This window comes from Sturnira hondurensis, unplaced genomic scaffold (genome assembly GCF_014824575.4).
Source record: "Sturnira hondurensis isolate 20B ecotype Veracruz unplaced genomic scaffold, ASM1482457v3 Scaffold0004136, whole genome shotgun sequence".
Taxonomy (NCBI): Eukaryota; Metazoa; Chordata; class Mammalia; order Chiroptera; family Phyllostomidae; genus Sturnira; species Sturnira hondurensis.
In genome coordinates this window covers 37,087,137-37,105,268 of record NW_028076767.1, presented here as the reverse complement: position 1 = coordinate 37,105,268, position 18,132 = coordinate 37,087,137, and the positions used below count along the sequence as shown (strand labels likewise).

General features: G+C 39.7%; 1 protein-coding gene across 5 annotated transcripts in view; it reads right to left on the bottom strand.

Moving 5' to 3' along the window:
- Positions 1 to 5,024: 5,024 nt before the first annotated feature.
- Positions 5,025 to 18,132, bottom strand: part of ZNF385B (zinc finger protein 385B) — a 364,110-nt gene continuing 351,002 nt past the window's right edge. For 4 of the 5 annotated variants that reach the window (XM_037044357.1, XM_037044354.1, XM_037044356.1 and 1 more), the window contains 4 exons: positions 10,565 to 10,810; positions 9,365 to 9,543; positions 8,281 to 8,382; positions 5,437 to 6,500 (listed from right to left, as the gene is read on the bottom strand). In XM_037044357.1, the coding sequence (XP_036900252.1) occupies positions 6,285 to 6,500; positions 8,281 to 8,382; positions 9,365 to 9,543; positions 10,565 to 10,810 (743 nt within the window). In that variant the 3' untranslated portion in view covers positions 5,437 to 6,284. Of the gene's footprint in view, positions 5,201 to 5,436; positions 6,501 to 8,280; positions 8,383 to 9,364; positions 9,544 to 10,564; positions 10,811 to 18,132 lie in introns of those variants that run through there. The other variant, XM_037044353.1, reaches the window with a different exon arrangement.

Here is an 18,132-nt window from a genome sequence, read left to right as displayed (position 1 = left end):
CAACTCGGTATCTGACAGTTCTGAGTGGTGGTTGTTCTATAGGTCAGTTATATATTTGATGTGGTTGTGCGAGGTGAGCTGTGTTTACCTGTGCCTCCACCTTGACTGGACTGAATTTGCTATTTCTTCTTTTTGTAACAGATGTGCTTTTTCTCAGTCTATGTTAATGCCAAAGACTCAAAACTGGCTATCTTGAGAGAATCTTACTTAAAATCTAGAAATTTCAAATAAGAAAAATTGCATTTATTTTTCCACTTATGAAAATTTATATAGCAAGCTATAATTTTAGAAACACTTTTACATGCTCAGTATATTTGTTTCTTATAACCACTCTGTGTGTTGGGTAACATCTATTTTATATATGTGAAATATTGAGGCCATGGAAATATTATGTAAGATCATTTTCTGACATAAAAATAAAAAAACTAATGAGTGTATGAATTACCAGGATTTGAATTCAGATCTAAAAGACCTTCAAGTGCAAATTATGTATTATTCTCATTTATTTCTCTTCTATCCTAGTTTTATTTGTTCACTATGATAAAAATGAAAAGCAGGTATTTAATGACAAGCTTGTCCAATCATCTGTAGATAAGTTAGTTTTGATAATGAATAATGTGATATGAAGGTATTTTCATGGTACCAACGGGATGGATTCCATCTGACAAGCAGAGGTTTGATGCAGTTTGAACACCTAGTGAGGGGTGGAAGAATACATTTGATTGTCACTCTGGCTTTAGAAATTTTAGCTAAAGAGATCAGAGCAATTCCCAGTAGTCACACAGCGTAGCTGCTGAGAATCTGCATCCTGTCCATGAATTTCCTTAAGCAGCTACTTGCAGGAAGGAAGGAGGCAAAGATGAGTATCCCCTGTGGAATCTGCTCTTGGACCACACAGCTTCTCGTCAGCCCGCCAAGGTACCAGACACTGGCCTTTTCCTAAAGAGGCTATGTCACCTCTCATATTCAGGGCCATCATATTAACAAAACAGAAACTGGATAGAAGGAACACTCTAAGGAGAGGCCAGAATCCACACAGCAGATGTCGGAGGTGCAATGAATCCCCTCACCAGTTACCTGAAGATACTGGTGCTTACCAAGGGTGTATGTCTTGATTCTATTTCAAATAGTCCTGGATATGTCTTTCCTGCCACCATGATTCTGTCTCTCATGGCGCCCCAGGGAGTGAGCTCTCATTTCTCAAAGCATCTTGGTAGGGTAAACGGAGGCAGTCTGGCTTCCTCGCCCAGCTGTCTGGATAACTAAGGAAAGCAGTGTTCCCATAGCCTTGACTGGGCCTAGTAGGAAGTGTTCTCATAGCCTTGAGGTTGGGTCCGATGAACTGTTCCCATAACATGAAGTGGGCTCACATGTGCAGAATCATGCTATGCTATATAACTTTCTGGCTGGAAGACAGCTTTGCCTCTAGTACTTAAGTCAATAGGGACTCCCAGCTAGGTTCCATGGCAGGTGCCACACAAGGGGACAGGTGACATGCAGTGTGCCACGCAGAGACATGCAGGGAGACACGTGGCTTGCAGTGTGTGTGGCTCACCCGCCCGAGAAGAAAGGCGTATCAGACATCCCCACAGCTCCGCAAACATTCTTCAGTCTGCCCGATGACCATGAACCTGTCAGGCCTTGAATGGTCGCAACACAATCCCCAAACTCGGTCTCCTCACTGAGTCTCCTTAAACTCCCATGGGGAGTCTTAGCACAACAGGACTTCTGCCTGATGCCCTATCAGCTCCTTCTCTTTTTTTCCCAATGGGAACCCCTTGATCTTCTTTCTCAGCTATATTAACTGTAGTGCAGTTTTCCTTAAAGCACTTTCTGCACAACCATAACCATATCTGCTCCAGAAAATAAGAATTATCTAAGGACAGAGAAGGAAGAAATTAGGGGGTATTGTGTTTGGTGCATAATACAGATGAAAATTTGTATTTTGCTTTTACGGTAGTTTAATACTGTTAGAAGACATCGGTATGGCTCTAAGAAGAAAGCTTCTGTAGCTGCATTTTCCCCATTCTGTCCTATCCAATGTTACGATATCATCGACTTTCACTTATTGCAGATCCTTTCCTCTGCCTGTTTGTGAGTGCATTTCACAGCGTGCCTTTGAAAACTCTATTTAGTTTCTAATACTCAAGAGGTTGCTTCTCTCTTGAAGAACAATGGTACTCGAGAGGAAGAGAAATGCTCCTGAGACAAGGGCTGCCAGATTTAGAGGAAAAAAAAGTACCGTCTATTTATTTAAGTTTGAAGTTGAGATAGGCAACAGATATTCTTTTACTATATGTCCCAAACATTATATATTTATGGGATATACTTATGCTATATATAATACCATACAAAAATCATTTGAATATTATATTAAAAATCCACTGTTTATCTGAAGTTCAAGTTTAACTGGGTGTTGTATATTTTCTCTGGCAATCCTACCTGAGGGCAGTTTTCAGAGTCCATAGAGACCAGAGCTGGACTGTCAGAGAAAGCAACACGTGTTTGAACTTTCCCAGTAAGTAGGAGGCACAGCGGTGGTTTTTCCCATAAGAAACGGCATAGGAAGATGTATTTGTTCAAATACGGTCCATCCCCTCAGTACTGACCCCTCTGCCACTGTAGGAATCAGCGTAGAGGATAGGATATATCTGGTTAATAATGTTTCATACATCATTGTTTGACGCTACTCCTGGCTTACTTTTGGAGGCATTCATTTTATTCCTTTATTCTTCCTCCCTGAGATGACTTTTTAATATTTTAAACTCTATAAATCTATACAGTAAATTCTTGCATTTATTTAAATATTGACATTAAACAACTTTTGAGGATTGCAGTTATCTTTAATTGAGTAGATGAGGATACAGCAGAAATAATAATTACCATTGAAATCCATAACAATAAAAATAAAAAAAACTTCTTCAAAGTGTTAAACACAACTTCAGAGTATGATGTCCATAAATCCATGCCTAAAGGTCCAACCAAGGATTAGTGTAACTACTGTTGGTTAGAATTCAAATTAGTCATATAAAAAAAATCAACCAAATTCTGAATGTCAAATGAAATCCTAATAGACTCTAAAGCTAACCTGATTACAAGTCTACAATATTAAGGTTAACAATTTTCTAATAGTTGGATAAACTCTTTGATAAATGCAGTCTATTGCCATGTATCACAGTTGTACTGCCAACCGTAGGCCCTGTAATTTACAGAAATGAGAATTTAGGTCTTACTCCCACTCCAATTCTTCTCATTAAAAAAAAAAAACACTAACACTGTTTGGGCTTATGATAGTGGAAAGGGGCATCTATAATAGCTTTGTTACCCCCCGGCTCAAATTCTATAATGGAGTGGTGGATTAAAGATGGCTACAAGTTGTTTGCTCTTCTTCACACTAAAAAGTGAATAATTTTCTTCCCCTTGAACCTGGGTTGGCCTTAGTGACTTGCTTGATCAGTACAATGCACTGTAAGTGATATGCTGGCAGTTTTGAGGCAATTTTAAAGAAGCCTCTTTTGACTTCCACCCAGGCTCCTTGAAATGCCTTGAGAATCCAGAGTTACTGTGTATTATCTGAGACCATGTGGCTCAGGAGGCCATGTGCAGCCCCTCTTGTAGACCAGTAGAGTTCAGCCTTCTGGCCATCGTCATCCAGGCAGACACGTAAGTGAAGCTGTCTTGGGCTTCTAGACCAGCCCGCCCACCGGAGGAATGCTACCAAGAGATCTCTTATCGATGTCCCAGGGAACAGAACTGCCCNAGTCTACAATATTAAGGTTAACAATTTTCTAATAGTTGGATAAACTCTTTGATAAATGCAGTCTATTGCCATGTATCACAGTTGTACTGCCAACCGTAGGCCCTGTAATTTACAGAAATGAGAATTTAGGTCTTACTCCCACTCCAATTCTTCTCATTAAAAAAAAAAAACACTAACACTGTTTGGGCTTATGATAGTGGAAAGGGGCATCTGTAATAGCTTTGTTACCCCCCGGCTCAAATTCTATAATGGAGTGGTGGATTAAAGATGGCTACAAGTTGTTTGCTGTTCTTCACACTAAAAAGTGAATAGTTTTCTTCCCCTTGAACCTGAGTTGGCCTTAGTGACTTGCTTGATCAGTACAATGCACTGTAAGTGATATGCTGGCGGTTTTGAGGCAATTTTAAAGAAGCCTCTTTTGACTTCCACCCAGGCTCCTTGAAATGCCTTGAGAATCCAGAGTTACTGTGTATTATCTGAGACCATGTGGCTCAGGAGGCCATGTGCAGCCCCTCTTGTAGACCAGTAGAGTTCAGCCTTCTGGCCATCGTCATCCAGGCAGACACGTAAGTGAAGCTGTCTTGGGCTTCTAGACCAGCCCGCCCACCGGAGGAATGCTACCAAGAGATCTCTTATCGATGTCCCAGGGAACAGAACTGCCCAGCCCAGCCCTGCTGGAATTCCTGACTCCTGAAATTGTAATATAATAGAATGATTATTTTAAGGCACTAAATTTTCAAGTAGTTCTTTGAGCAGCAATAGATAATCAGAACAAAGGGTGTTGTATTAATCTTTACACTTAAGAACAGGACCAGGTGGAAGAAAAGAAGGGTGGGCTGATTACAGAAGGTAAAGGGGGAGGAGTGAAATAAAATTCTACAAAAAATAAAAAAAAGACTGTAATTGCCATGAACATGAATAAAAGATGGCCTGGAGCATTAGAAGACCACAGCAAGTTTTAAAGAATCAGTCCCAAATTTTTGTCAGGCTGCTACTGTGATTTTGGGCCACACTCACAACTTTGACCCAATTTCTTTGAGATTCAGAGGGAAAGCAGTAGTCAAGTCTCACTTCATACAGATGCCACGGACAGTAATGAATATGCATAACAAACAAATCTGTTGCAAGTAAGAGCTGAAAATGCTAAATATGTAAAAAGCAATCTTCGCATCTACTGAAAATCTTTCATCAGATGATTTCAAATTGAAGGTGTCTCAGGAGAAAATAACTTTGAAAATACAAACGCATTTTTATTTTTTGTACTTTTATTGGAAAGGTACATTTAAAAAAATACACAGACATTTTACCATTTATGGACTGCAGATACAGATGCTCAGAAAGAGTTCACTCTGTTTTGTTGTGTTATGATACCTCTTGCCCCTGATCACAAACATTCCAGTCTTGTGATATCAACTGAGAAGTGGGGCACAGGAGCGTGACCTGCAACATAGTCAGTGAACAGAAAGACAAATTGTTCAATTACAAATTTTTTATCTTCTGTACATTATTGCATTAGGGAGCCACAAGATTATGTAGCATCATTACAAGTGAAAACAGGTTAAAAACAAAGAAGGTAATTACACAGAAATACATGGATTCATTGTCATCTTGCAGAATGCACAAGAGGTGCAAAAATGTGCAATTTAGGAAGCTCTTTTCTGTTCGTATACATTTGCTTAGCAACTCACACTGTGAAAAAGCTACAAAATAAGTTAAACAAAATAGCAAACAAGTAGAAACTATAGCTATGTTATATGGCTTTCTATTTCATTTAAATATCACCAAATAAAATAGAATATAAAGAAAAATACATAATCTTTTGTTCTCTGAATGAGAACATTCAAAGCTATCTTGCTTCCTAACATTTACCCAGCAACTAAAAATGCTGGATTCAGACAAGAGATACCGACCTAGGACCACACAGGATGCAACGGTACTTGGGTCTGGGACAGGGCATGATGTCCCCGTCAGCAATGGTACACGGACAAGAGAAGGTTGGGATCCACCGGTAAGATGGTCTCCACAAGCAAACACTTGTGTTCATCTATTTTTGTTCCACACTAGAAGGTGCCCAGTTGGATTCCAGAGTTACTTACAGACATGTGAGGAAGACCCTATATTTCAAGTCTGTCAGGAAAATATTCCACATTGTTTCTAAGCCAGATCACACTCATGGAAAAATAGAGAATGGTATATGTATATATATATATTTTTTTTGACCAATACATTTGCAAGAAACCGAATATCTCAGATACACAAACTGGATGGGGTAGGACAGGGGGCTTGGGGGTGTGGAAGGGAACAGGGAAGTAAAGCCAGTGCTGCTCAGATCCCTAAAAGATAGGAGCGGTTCCTAAAAGCACTCTTGCCTCTAGCGATGAACTGTTGTTCTTTGGAGTCAGCTCACATTTTGTGTCTGGGTGGCGACACTGCAACACAAAATGCTTGAACTGCTGAATCCTTTCGGCTTTCCTTCTCCACTTTCCGGAACTTACTGGCTTCAGCGGACTCGGGGCTTGCAGACTTAGTAGGGAGCGAAGAGGATGGAGGCAGGTGCGGCGCGGATGGGCCCGTGGCCGGGCCGCAGGAGAGCAGGCGGTAGGGCCGCGGCCTGGAAGAGTGAGGCGGCTGGCCGCGCCGGTAGCGACAGCGCTGAGGACACCGCGGCTGCCGCCAGGGGCGAGGACAGGAAGGCCGGGGCCAGAGGCTTCATCATATCTTTCTGGAATGCAAGTTTTGCCTAAAAGGAGATAGAAAACCAGGGAAAGGGTAGGGATATTGTCTTGAATGAACACCACTGATACGTTTTCATAAGTAAGACACCAACATTACAAAGTCAAATTTTAAAAATCTTTCAGATGTCCAGACATGATTATTTTCACAAAGCTGGTTTCAAAGGCTGCTGGTGTACCTTTACTTTGATGTGTGTCCATTTCAACTCTTTTTTGATGGTCTTTGCCCATGGGCACTCGGCACAGGAAGGCCTCTCTGAATAGATCCTAAATCTATTTCATACTGTGGCTCAGAAAGAAAACACAAACATCCCCTGAAGGTTTCCTGCTTAGACAACGGAGCTCAATTCAAAATTCTGACTTGTCTTAAACCACAATGCAGCCTTGAAAGAGTTTTTAAAATTTTTTGAAGGATATTCATAACCCTTCACCTCACTTCTTTTCCAAAAGCCGCACTAGGATGGGCAACAGGGGTTCCTGATGTTAGGGCCCACAAAGAGTCAGAAAACAGTCAGTTCACACCTCTCTCTCTGGCCACTTAAGCTATTCCTTAAAAAACTGCAGCGCACTCAAATTTCTTTCATTGGGAATCACTGTAGGTGGTCTAGTAACTTTCCCTACGTAAAGGAATCCAGGGTGGAATCCTCCCGTGAAGTAAGAAATGGATTCTTTTTTTTTAAATAATTTTTTAATTTAATTCTTGTTCAATTACAGCTTTCTGTCTTATATTCCCAACCCTGCCTGCCCTCCGCCCCATGCTTGCCACCTCCCTCCCATTTCCGCCCCCCACCCTTAGTTATTGTCCATGTGTCCTTTCTACTTGTTCATGTGAGTCCATCCCCTTTTCCCCTATGATTCTCTCCCCTCTCCCCTCTGGACCCTGTCAGCCTGTTCTGTATTTGAGTGTCATTGGTCATATTTTGCTTGCTTGTTTGTTTTGTTTAGATTCCTGTTAACGGTTATATCATATGGTATTTGTCTTTCACCACTTGGCTTATTTCGCTCAGCATAATGCTTTTGGATTCTTGATGTCTGCTTTGCAATCAGGAAGAGTTCTGAAAGCTGTGTTTGCTTAATGCAGGTTACACTGTCTTCAGCATCGGATGAAGGTTTTAAAGAAGCTGGAAGATGAGAAAACTCAGAACCACCTCTAGTTGGCCTCTCTCAGCTTTGACCTCAGACAGAGTGCCAGACTGGGTCCCAGGGAGACTGAAATCCATTCATCTGGGCATTTATATGATACCTATTGCTGAAGTCCTTGCATATTTTTGCAAAGAAACTGGAAACTGAGGAGGTGAGACAGGCTGATTACCAACCTGCCCACTAGACAAAGGAAGGAGAACAGCACATGCATGTACTTTACCTTCTGGGGAGATGGGGGGAGGGGAAAGTAGAGGGAGGGAGGGAAGGAGGGAGGAAGACAGTAAATTAATGAATTTTTGTTTTCTGAAAGCAATCCCTTTCCCCAGGTTCAACAGCCATTGCATTCCTGTTCCAGAGCCTTTACCTTTCTTTATACACTAAAGAAAGTAGCCTCTTCGAAAGGTCCTGGTGAAGGGTAAGTTATTAGCTATTAAAGAGGTTCGGCTTCTCTTCAAGGTGCCCTACAGCAGAGACCAGGCAGTTCATTTTGAGACCAGACAGTTCATTTTTAAAACTCCTGTTTACATGGGCTATTTAAGTTCCCAACCTTTCAGAACCAATTAGTCCCGAGGCCCTCCTTACCCCCAAACCTGCCCTAGACAGCAAGGCTGCCCTGCAAAACAGGAACAGGCCAGGTGAACTTACTGCTAAAATGCTTGGGCTCCGCTGGAGCTTGTTGTACGGGCTGTATTTCGGCTTCAGTGGCTTCCCTGCAACTCGATCCTTATGCCTTCGGCTAGAAATGTGCTGAAAAAAGTTTGATGCATTAGCTGAATCTAAGTGTGAGTTTTATTCCATTTGTAAAATATATTTCCTAGATAGAGGTAGCTGGTTTCACCGTGATTTATGAGGCTTTAATACCAGAGGTAGCTGGACCCAGTTGTAGGTACAAGTTCCAAGTAGCATCTTTACCAGTGGATGAGCCTGTACCCTCCACCCGCCCCTTACTGTTCTCAGTGAGCCAGGTGCCTGATGCCCCACAGACTGTGCCAAGCTGCAGGAAGGAGGAGGAGGACCTCTTTGTGAATGGGTGCACATTCTCAGAGGCCGAGGCTCAGCTGATTGCTGCAGAGGACCATCCAACTGCCTGGCATCTCAGCCATGTGACTGCCCAGCCCAGAGGTGGTGGGACCCTGGTGGGCACCAGGAGTGGTGCGCCTCTGCCAATGAATGCTGAGGCCCAGTTGCAGCAAAGCACTCTCTGGAGTATTTTCTCAATCTGATGAGATTTTGCTTCCTGGCAATTGTCAGTTTGGCTCAAAGAAATTCATATAGATTCTTATAGGTTTGGATGTTTCTTACATTGACAAATATGAGTAAATTTAACTGCGAGCACAGTGACAATCATTACTGTATTTTGTTGTGTATAATGCACACTTTTTTGCCCAAATTTTTGAGGGAAAAATAAGGGTGTGTATTATACATGGGGAGTTCCTGAAATACCTTGTATCTGTTCTTGTGTTTTGTAGTTATTTGTTACATAAAATTTCTCATACCATAATATGTCCAAAACTAATTGCTAAAATTCCTTTATAATACAAAAACCCAAGTATCTAAATATAAACAAAAATTGAATTAAAAAATTAAAATAAAAGATATTTTTTCCTGAAAGTTTGTCCAAAAACACAAGTGTGCAGTATACATGGCAAAATACAGTATACAGATTATAAAGTACACAGTTAAGGGGTGACCCCCCCAAAACAGTAGCTCCTAATTCAGAATACATTACCTGTTTGAGTTGAATTTCTGAATTAACATGAACATCGCAGATTTCACAATGAAATGTCTTGTTCTGTAGTCCTGAACCCTTACTTCCATTATGCATCTTTAACCTTGACCCAGGTCGAGGATAGGACTTAATGGGACCGGCCCCATTACGAGCTTCAACCATGGTCTTGTGTTTTGACCCTAAAATAGAAAGAGATGTATGTCAAACAGCTATTTAGGAGCTACATGAAGTCCTCTGGTTTCTTATTCTCGAGAAGTAGTTTCTGGCTGCATTTCCCAATGCTTTTATTTTTAATACCATTTTAATTCTTATACATTTAACACATCTTCATGGGAAAACAAGAGTGTGGAACAAAAATATAGAAAGTATAGAGAAGCATGAGAAAATAAAGAATATCAATATTTTCAAAGCCCAGACATAATCAAAATTATCATTTTAGAGCATTTCTTTTTAGGTTATTTTTTAGTATATAAAAAAATAAATATAGTGCAATGTTACCCCAATAAATTCAATAAAAAGAAAGAAGTAAATATGGTCAATAATGAGAAGTTTGTATGGTGAAAGATGATTATTAGAATTAGTGGGTGATCACATTGCAAGGTTTTAAAATGCCCAATCTATATATTGTATACTTGAAACTAATACAACTAATATAATATTCTATACCAATTACACTTAAATAGAAAAATTTGCATACAAATACACATATTTTTTCAAAATAGGGATCATGCTAATTAAATATTCTGAAAACTTCATATATCAAATTGTATACATACTTTCTCTGAATTACATTTTAATGGCTGAGTAATATAACCTATAATATAGAGTTCCTATGATTTACTCAACATTTCCCTGTTGAAGGACTTCTAGGCTGTTTCCATTTTTTTCTCTTGTAAGGGTATTACAGTGAACACTGTGCACAGATATTTGTCTTTGTCCCTGTCACTTCCTTACAATGAGTTTTGGGAAGTATTAGACACTTTTGAGGAAATAAAGAACAGAACCAGTTTTATCTCCAACTTGCTTTTGCTTTGCTGTTTGCAAAGTCATTATGATCACTTTTTTCAAAATTATACCTTTGAATCATGAAAGTAGAGAAGGCACTGAACAAACCTAATGTTTGAGCACCTAATAGTGTTTTGATGAGAAAAGTTGGATCTTGTTATAAACACTATTTAAATCCCCACCACAGCGGCTAACCTGTGTTGTGTGCCTCTAGCTGTGACAGGGAGTTCACAGCCACTTTGCATAGAGAACAATACAGCAATTTTTTGGCTTTTTCTTCTTCTGATTCAGAAAGAGTACCAGGAGCTCCATTTGTGCTCTTGGAGGGAGAGGTGTCTGCTCCTGGTGGCAGGGGCGTTGTGCCAGGTTTGAGGAGAAATGGGCCGCCTTCAGAGCTTGATGGCTGACTGGAACTGTTGACTTTTAGCTTCCCTTTGTCATCTAAGAGAGACACAGAGATATGGTATTAAAGCCTCATATCATATAAACACAGATACGTAAAGGAATTAAATATAAGAATTTGATTTCTGTTTTTGCTTTTACCCCATCCCAGAGTTTAGTCCATTGAATCTGACCGAAAGAGAATTCCATGCCATCAGTTTCCATATCAGGTCACCCCAAAGTCAGGACGACTTATAAAAAATAACTTCAAAGCCCTGGCTGGTGTAGCTCAGTGGATTGAGCATGGGCTGCGAACCAAATGGTCGCTAGTTCGATTCCCAGTCAGGGCACATGCCTGGGTTGCAGGCCAGGTCCCCGGTGGGAGCCACGTGAGAGGCAACCACACATAATATTTCTCTCCCTCTCTTTCTCCTTCCCTTCCCTTCTTTTTAAAAATAAATAAATAAAGTCTTTTAAAAAGTAACTTCATTCTCTTACTCAAAGTACACAACTTCCTATCAAATATCCCTGAGTTGTAAACTTCGCTCCAAGACTTTAATACATACATAGAAACGCTGCTACTCTGCCATATGATCACATGGTATGACAGGAACATGGAATAAGTCATGAGGCAATGGGGGTTTCATTCAACTACTCATGTTTTAATTAGGACATGAATTTAAGGTTAAAAACCAATCTTTACATCAAGTTGTAAATTTTAAGTTTGGAGTGTGGGATGGAAAGGTGGGAAGAAACATGGTTTACTAGGGTTATGATTAGTTAAGTTTTTGCTGTTCTTTGGATTGCAATGAAATTTATCCAAAATACCGGATGCAAAGTTTCCATAATACTTATTAGTTACTGCCACTAATTAAGTCATACATTTTAAATAATGACACGAACCATAAGCACAATATGAAGACTGGACAAATAATTTACAGACATGTCGGCATTTTGATCATACAGCTGCTAAATGCTTGTAATGCTCAGGGCTCAGGAGCAGGCCACATGAGGGGCCGGCATGACGGTAACTCTTCTGGGGTCATTTGCTATTCACCACAGGCTCTGTTCAGTGGCCCCTTTGAAAAAGAAACTGGAACTTCTCAGGCAATAGCAAAAATCCATCAGAGGTTTAATCCTACTAGAGCTGGTGCCTTAGAAAATGTTTATAAGTATGCTAATAAACTCTCACTAAGAGAGAAGGGGAATTAAAACCAAAAATGTATTTGTCTATTGCCCTAGCTAATTTGGAACTGGGTACTATGGGCCTGGATGACCAAGAACGCAGACATGACCAAAGGGACAGCAACATGCGAGTGTCTCTTCTGCACACCAGGCAAACCAAAGCACCACACACATCAAAAATAAGACGAGTCCTGTTTCTGTTTAATTGAGGGATCAGCAGTTGGCTTCCATCTCTTTTTCTGCGTTGGATCAATCTAGGTCAGGGCTTGTATCCACAGACGGATTCCAGGCTTGGGTGGCGTTTAGAATCAGTGAATGTTCAGATCCCGGTTTATCCTTGGGTTCCACAATATTCCTTTCCAGCAAATTTATTAGCACTTTAGAATGCCATGAAATGTGATGGAAAAGATCTTAGATATTTACTAAACTGACTTCAATAGTAGGAGAGTAGAAAACAAAATCATCCTTCCTAAATGGTAATAGTGAGTAAATTAGATTGAAGATTATTTCAGGCCTGGAACTTTCTCATGTATATGAGATCCCGGATTCAATCGGAAATTTTATAGATACACAAAGTGAAATTATTCATTAATCTTAACACTTGCCCTTATGGAATTACCATGTCTTGTGGTGGAAGCTGAAGTCAATACACAATAAAACCTTTTCCTTAGTCATTGCACAGAATACTTCATATAAACTTGACCTAAAGACTCTGACCTGCTTTAGTTATTTACTCATTCATTTTCTCTCCTTTTCATATTATTATTTTAATGTCCATTATATTGATCTCCACCACCTACTCCTACCTTTATGAAGAATTTTACAACTTACAAAGTGCTATTACTTACATTATTATCTCCCACAACAAACTTGTGGAATAGGTAAGGCTGAAAATGATTATTCCTATCTTAAAGATGAGGAAACTAAGGCTCGTCAAGATTAAATAATGTCTCACAGGTTAGCAGGTGGCATAAAGGAGCATGATCCTTCTTTAGCTATTCATCAATAGTAGTGTATTAACCTTCCCACACCAAGGGAGGACTTCGTATGGCATTAATGTTATGAACGGCATACAATGGTCACCCAGAAATGTAAAAAAGCTGTTGCTTTGTTTTAAAACCACAGTTTAGTTTTAAAGCATATTTTTCTTAAATGAAAATGTATATCCTGGTCAACAATCATTTGATTCAGGTAACATTGAGAAGATGAACAAAATTATATCTTTTTCTTTGTACCCCTATTTCTTTTAGAAAAAGTAAATATTTGCTTTTCATATCTCTTTTTCAAAAGAGGTCATTTGTGCATTAATGAATGCATATTAACAATATGCTCGTTGCTGGCAATGTGCTAGATGTTGAAGAAAATACTAAATAAAGTAGGTATAGGCTTTAAGAAAGTAACACATTAGCACAGGGACAAGACAGTTATCTAGAGAACTCTGATTTAGGTATGCTAATAAACTGGTAAGAGCGGGCAATGCATCTGTCTGGGCAACAGGAAAATCAAGAAAGTTATTTAGACAATAATATATTAAATTGTAGCACTCTTTCTTGATGTGTAAACTCATAAGCTTCAAAACCTAAATTGGTTATTCCTCATTTTAATTGCTTGATATTTTCATCAAAATCCATTATATTACTTCTCTTTCTTTATTGGCATTTTAAAGGCTCCTTATGTTGTGTATTAGAATATTTAATTAATGTGCCATTTCCTTCTGTTTCTTTTAATAAAGATGCATGCCATCCAGAACTTCTGGTTAATATAAATTCCACTTTTAAGTATTCCCTCGCCTCATGTTAATTAGCAGGGCTTTTCACAGTCTGAATTATTTCCTCACTACTCAAACACCTTTTTTAAGGGTTTATCCTACAGGATTTTGAAGCAAAATTTGCTTAGCTACATCAGAATTGCCCTTTGTACCAGACATCCATAATTTATGCAGCCAAGTGAACTTAGTTCTTCAAAGTAGCTTTCTTGGGAGGTTCCATATTAATTTACTTATTTTCCAAAGCTCTAAACATTTTGAAAATCTCTTCTTTGGGGGGAACTATTTTCATATCCGGTTGGTAAAAACCACGTGAAGGAAATGTCTTCAGTATTTTTTACTCTGGAAACTTTACTCAAATTAACCCACCTATTCATCAGAGTTAGCAGTACATGGCTCACATACAGCCTCAGAGGATTAATATGCTAACACAGAAGATGAAAAGAACATGCCAGAAGTCCTCTTCACGTCCAATGCCACGCTGTCATGCCTCACGCTGAATTCCAGAAAGTCGGCGGTGTCTTCAAGCACGGCTGATCACTGTGAAGCCTGCTAACTCCTAATTAACTACCTTTACATCTCATTTTCATATCTTCGCTTTTTGTCTAATCCTGGAAGCAGTGAAAATTATCTTTAACTTAAAGTGACTCGAAATTAAATCAGACTCTGTATGCCCTTACCTTAAAGAAACAAAGAAGCTTATTTATTTTAAATAACTTGGGACCTGGGATTAATTTTGTAAGTTCAGGAACAGGTCCTGAACCATAATTTCCTCCCAGGCCACAATCCTGATTTAGAGTATCCCTGCGCTTTCCTTTTGAAAGCCTGTGTCGGTGGGGTTCTGGCCACTGGGAAACACCTTGCAGTGATTTTGTGGTCCAGTGGTAAGGCCCTCCTTGTCTGAAGTCTGCATGACAACTGCCCCATTGTCCCTTGTGGCACTTTGTTGGGGGGCAGAAGCTGTCGGATCAGACAGTGGCACGTCCAGACAGCTCCCGCTGGAAGCTGGCAGTCTGCGCTCTGTTCCGCGAGCTGGCACTGTGTTAGTGAGCATGTCACTTTTTGAAGGGGGCACAAAAGAGGCTTGTTTGCTTGAGTTTGAATCCAATGAGCAGCTTTCTCCTGTTTTGTGTAGTTTTCCAGCCATTTGACTTGTAAAACAGAGAAGTCATATTTCAATTTCTCCAGGTTGAAAAATTGCCCCTTTTTTGATCTGTCACTAAGAAATGTGAAACAGTTATTTCTGAGGCAGCTTTATTGTGGAAAATGGAATAACTAACTCATGTCACTCAAATCAAGTCCCTCAGGGAGTAGGTCCAGCAACAATTCCAAAGCCAGGAATAAGATTAAAACTGAATTTTCTAGGGGGAATGAAGAGCAGGCTCCCCCCCACCAAATGAATGGCACTTTACAAAGGAAACATAGATTCATAAGGTATAAGAGAAACATTTGAATCTTGCTCCTCCCTTCTGCTGTAAGTGAAGAGTGTGGGCTTAGCTTTGATGCTCCAGACAGTGAATTCGACCTCTCTGACAATGGAAAGGTCAGTCTGAACAATATTGAGGAACTGAGTTTTTCTTCATTAAAAATGTATTTTTATTTAACAGAGAAAATACAAAAACTTACTGCTAGCAAAGAAGCCGATTGCTGCAGGGAGCTAGGTATCTGCTCTCACTTGTTATGGACTTAACTGGGTACTGGCTGGCCTAAGAAGACTCCACCAGGCTGCCAGGCATCAGAAAGATGCCAATCTTTTAAAATATGTTGCTGAAAGCTCTTCATACTTTTACATTTTGAATCTAGCATTTGTGCCTAAATTCAATCTGCTGCTTTATTATCAAGTTGTCAAAGACAGCTTTATATTGATATTGATATTTTATATTTATAGGTTGCAGGAGAAAGTATGCTGACCATAGAAAGTGGTATTAATTTAAGAGGCCTGGCTAAGAGGCCATCTCATATGTGGCCGGGGGAGACATAAACCTCATCAAGTCATTAGAAGAAGCTCTTATGCAAATAGCACACAGAGAACAGGGAAAAACACAACCCTAATCCTACCACACTAAACAGAGGTATTTGACCTGGGGTCTGTCAACTTCTAAGGGACCCATGATGGGATTCATGAATGTCAAATGTATCTTTATTTTCACTTATGTCCAATTGAAAGTTAGCATTTCTTTCCATTAAAAATGAAGGCAACAAACTACAGCAGTCTTAGCAGTACCTATATAATTCTGTCACCAATGGAAATCATGTATTCTCACTGGAAAACTTGAAATACTGTTTATGCTCATTGCTCCTTCAAAATTATGGTAGATATTAGACCTGTTGCTAGATTTTAATTAGGGCATTATATTAATTATTATATATATTGCCATATCATAACAAGAAATTAGAAACTGTATTTCAATATAATTGGTTTTCTTTGCAAAACTGTACACTTCATTTTATGAATTTAAAAGCATTCTTCCGAGACTGGGCTTCACTACTGGCCATAACAAGAGGTTAAGAACATCTGTGTTTATGCCTATCACTTCATTCTGCCTTCCTCTCTGTCCTTAGCCATCATTTCAACCACTTTCTTACCAATCAATATCTTAAATTCCCTCCCATGTCTCCAAGTGTCCTTTCATTCCTCCAGACACTTAAACAGGACAGTCTCTCACATGTCAACTCCTATGGAGTGCTGGGCCCTCTGGTGAGAAACCTCTTCCTCTCCATCCCCAAACCAGGGTCCTTGTTTGCCTGGCTAACTTCCTCTCGCCCACCAGCATCCCTTGTCCCTTTCTTTTCCCTCATCTGGCTTGCCATCACATGTCCAGCATCTGTCCTTCCAGACATGCTTTCATGAGGGCAAGGCCAGGTCTGCCTCCCTCACTGCCATGTACGAGTGCCTAGCACGAGGCTGGGTACTCAGTGGGGTCTCAGTAAATGTATTAGTATGCACATTCACACATGAGTGAATTTTTAAAGTCCTGACTCAATATGTTTTATAATTGTTTGATTTAATGTATTACATGCATTTTTCATGTTGTTACTTTTGTTTACTTTAAAGCTGCATAATACTCCAAGTACTTTAAATAATTTCCCTGGTACTGATCATCTTGTTTACAGTTTTTATTAATACAAATAATTATTGCTACAATGGACATCCTCATGCATAACATTTTATTTTTCTTGCTTTGCATCTAGGATTATTTTCTTGGTAGTAATTAACTGATCTGATGGAAGAAACATTTGTTTTGTTGACACTGCTTTCCAAAAGAGTTCTCTCAATTTGAAATGCTTTAATATAAACAGAACATCTACTCATGATGTTCTGTTTATATTACTCAAGAGTAATGTTACTCTTGAGAGTATGTTTACACTACTCAAGAGTTTCATCTACTTACGAAACTCTTTTTCAAAGAGTTTTTTAAAACTTTTGCTAGATATTAATGATTATGTCTTATGGACTAATCAAAGGGTTGGGTAAAATGTTGGTTTAAAAGAGTAAAATAAATAACTTTTCCTAAGTTCAGAATATGGTACCCTCATTTTTACACTGAGTAAATTATTTTATTTATTAATAAAGAACTAAGAACAAAGATATTGTGCCAGCAAAGACAAATAATTTTAACTTAGATATGCATTTTGCTAGTTAAATGGGTAAAACTCATCATAAGAATCTGACAAAAGTTCAAGTATTGGAAAACAAGAAATAAAAATTGTACACTAAGAAAAATTTGTGTAAGGAGCTAGGAATAAAATGCATGGACTGACGAGCTTCTCCTATTTACTGACAGATGCTCGCGGGAACTTGTCAGGCGGGGGCGTGTTTTTCACCCTGATTACACCCTCCCCCCTGCTCCCTCGACCTCAGGAGCCAACCCTGGCTTCAGGACGGCCGCGCCTCCACATGAAGCACCCAGTTTTCTCCCTCAACAAATGGAGATGTGTTAAATTGCCCCTTCTTTGCTTTTATTGCTTTTAAAGATGTTATTTATTTCTGGAGAGAGGGGAAGAGAGGGAGAAAGAGAGGGAGAGAAACATTGATGTGAGAGATACATTGATCAATTGCTTGCCTCTCACGCACCCCCTGACCCACAACCCAGGCATGCGCCCTGACTGAGAATCGAACTGGCGACATTACGGTTTGCTGACCGGCACTCAATCCACTGAGCTACACCAGCCAGGACCGTCTTTCATTACTGTAGCTGGATGTGTAGCAGGTTGTTGACCTGTGAGATGGGGCATCTATCTTATTGAACACTAAGATGAAAGAGCTAACCAGTGTCTTTTTGCCCTGTCCATATTCTAGGGAGAGCCCCAGAGCCTCCCCCATTCAATTCTAGTTAAGGCTACTAATTTAATACATGCTAACCACATGACTGCTGTGTACGGGATGAAGTACCAGGAGCTGTAGGGAACATAAGGAATGGGAAATACATTA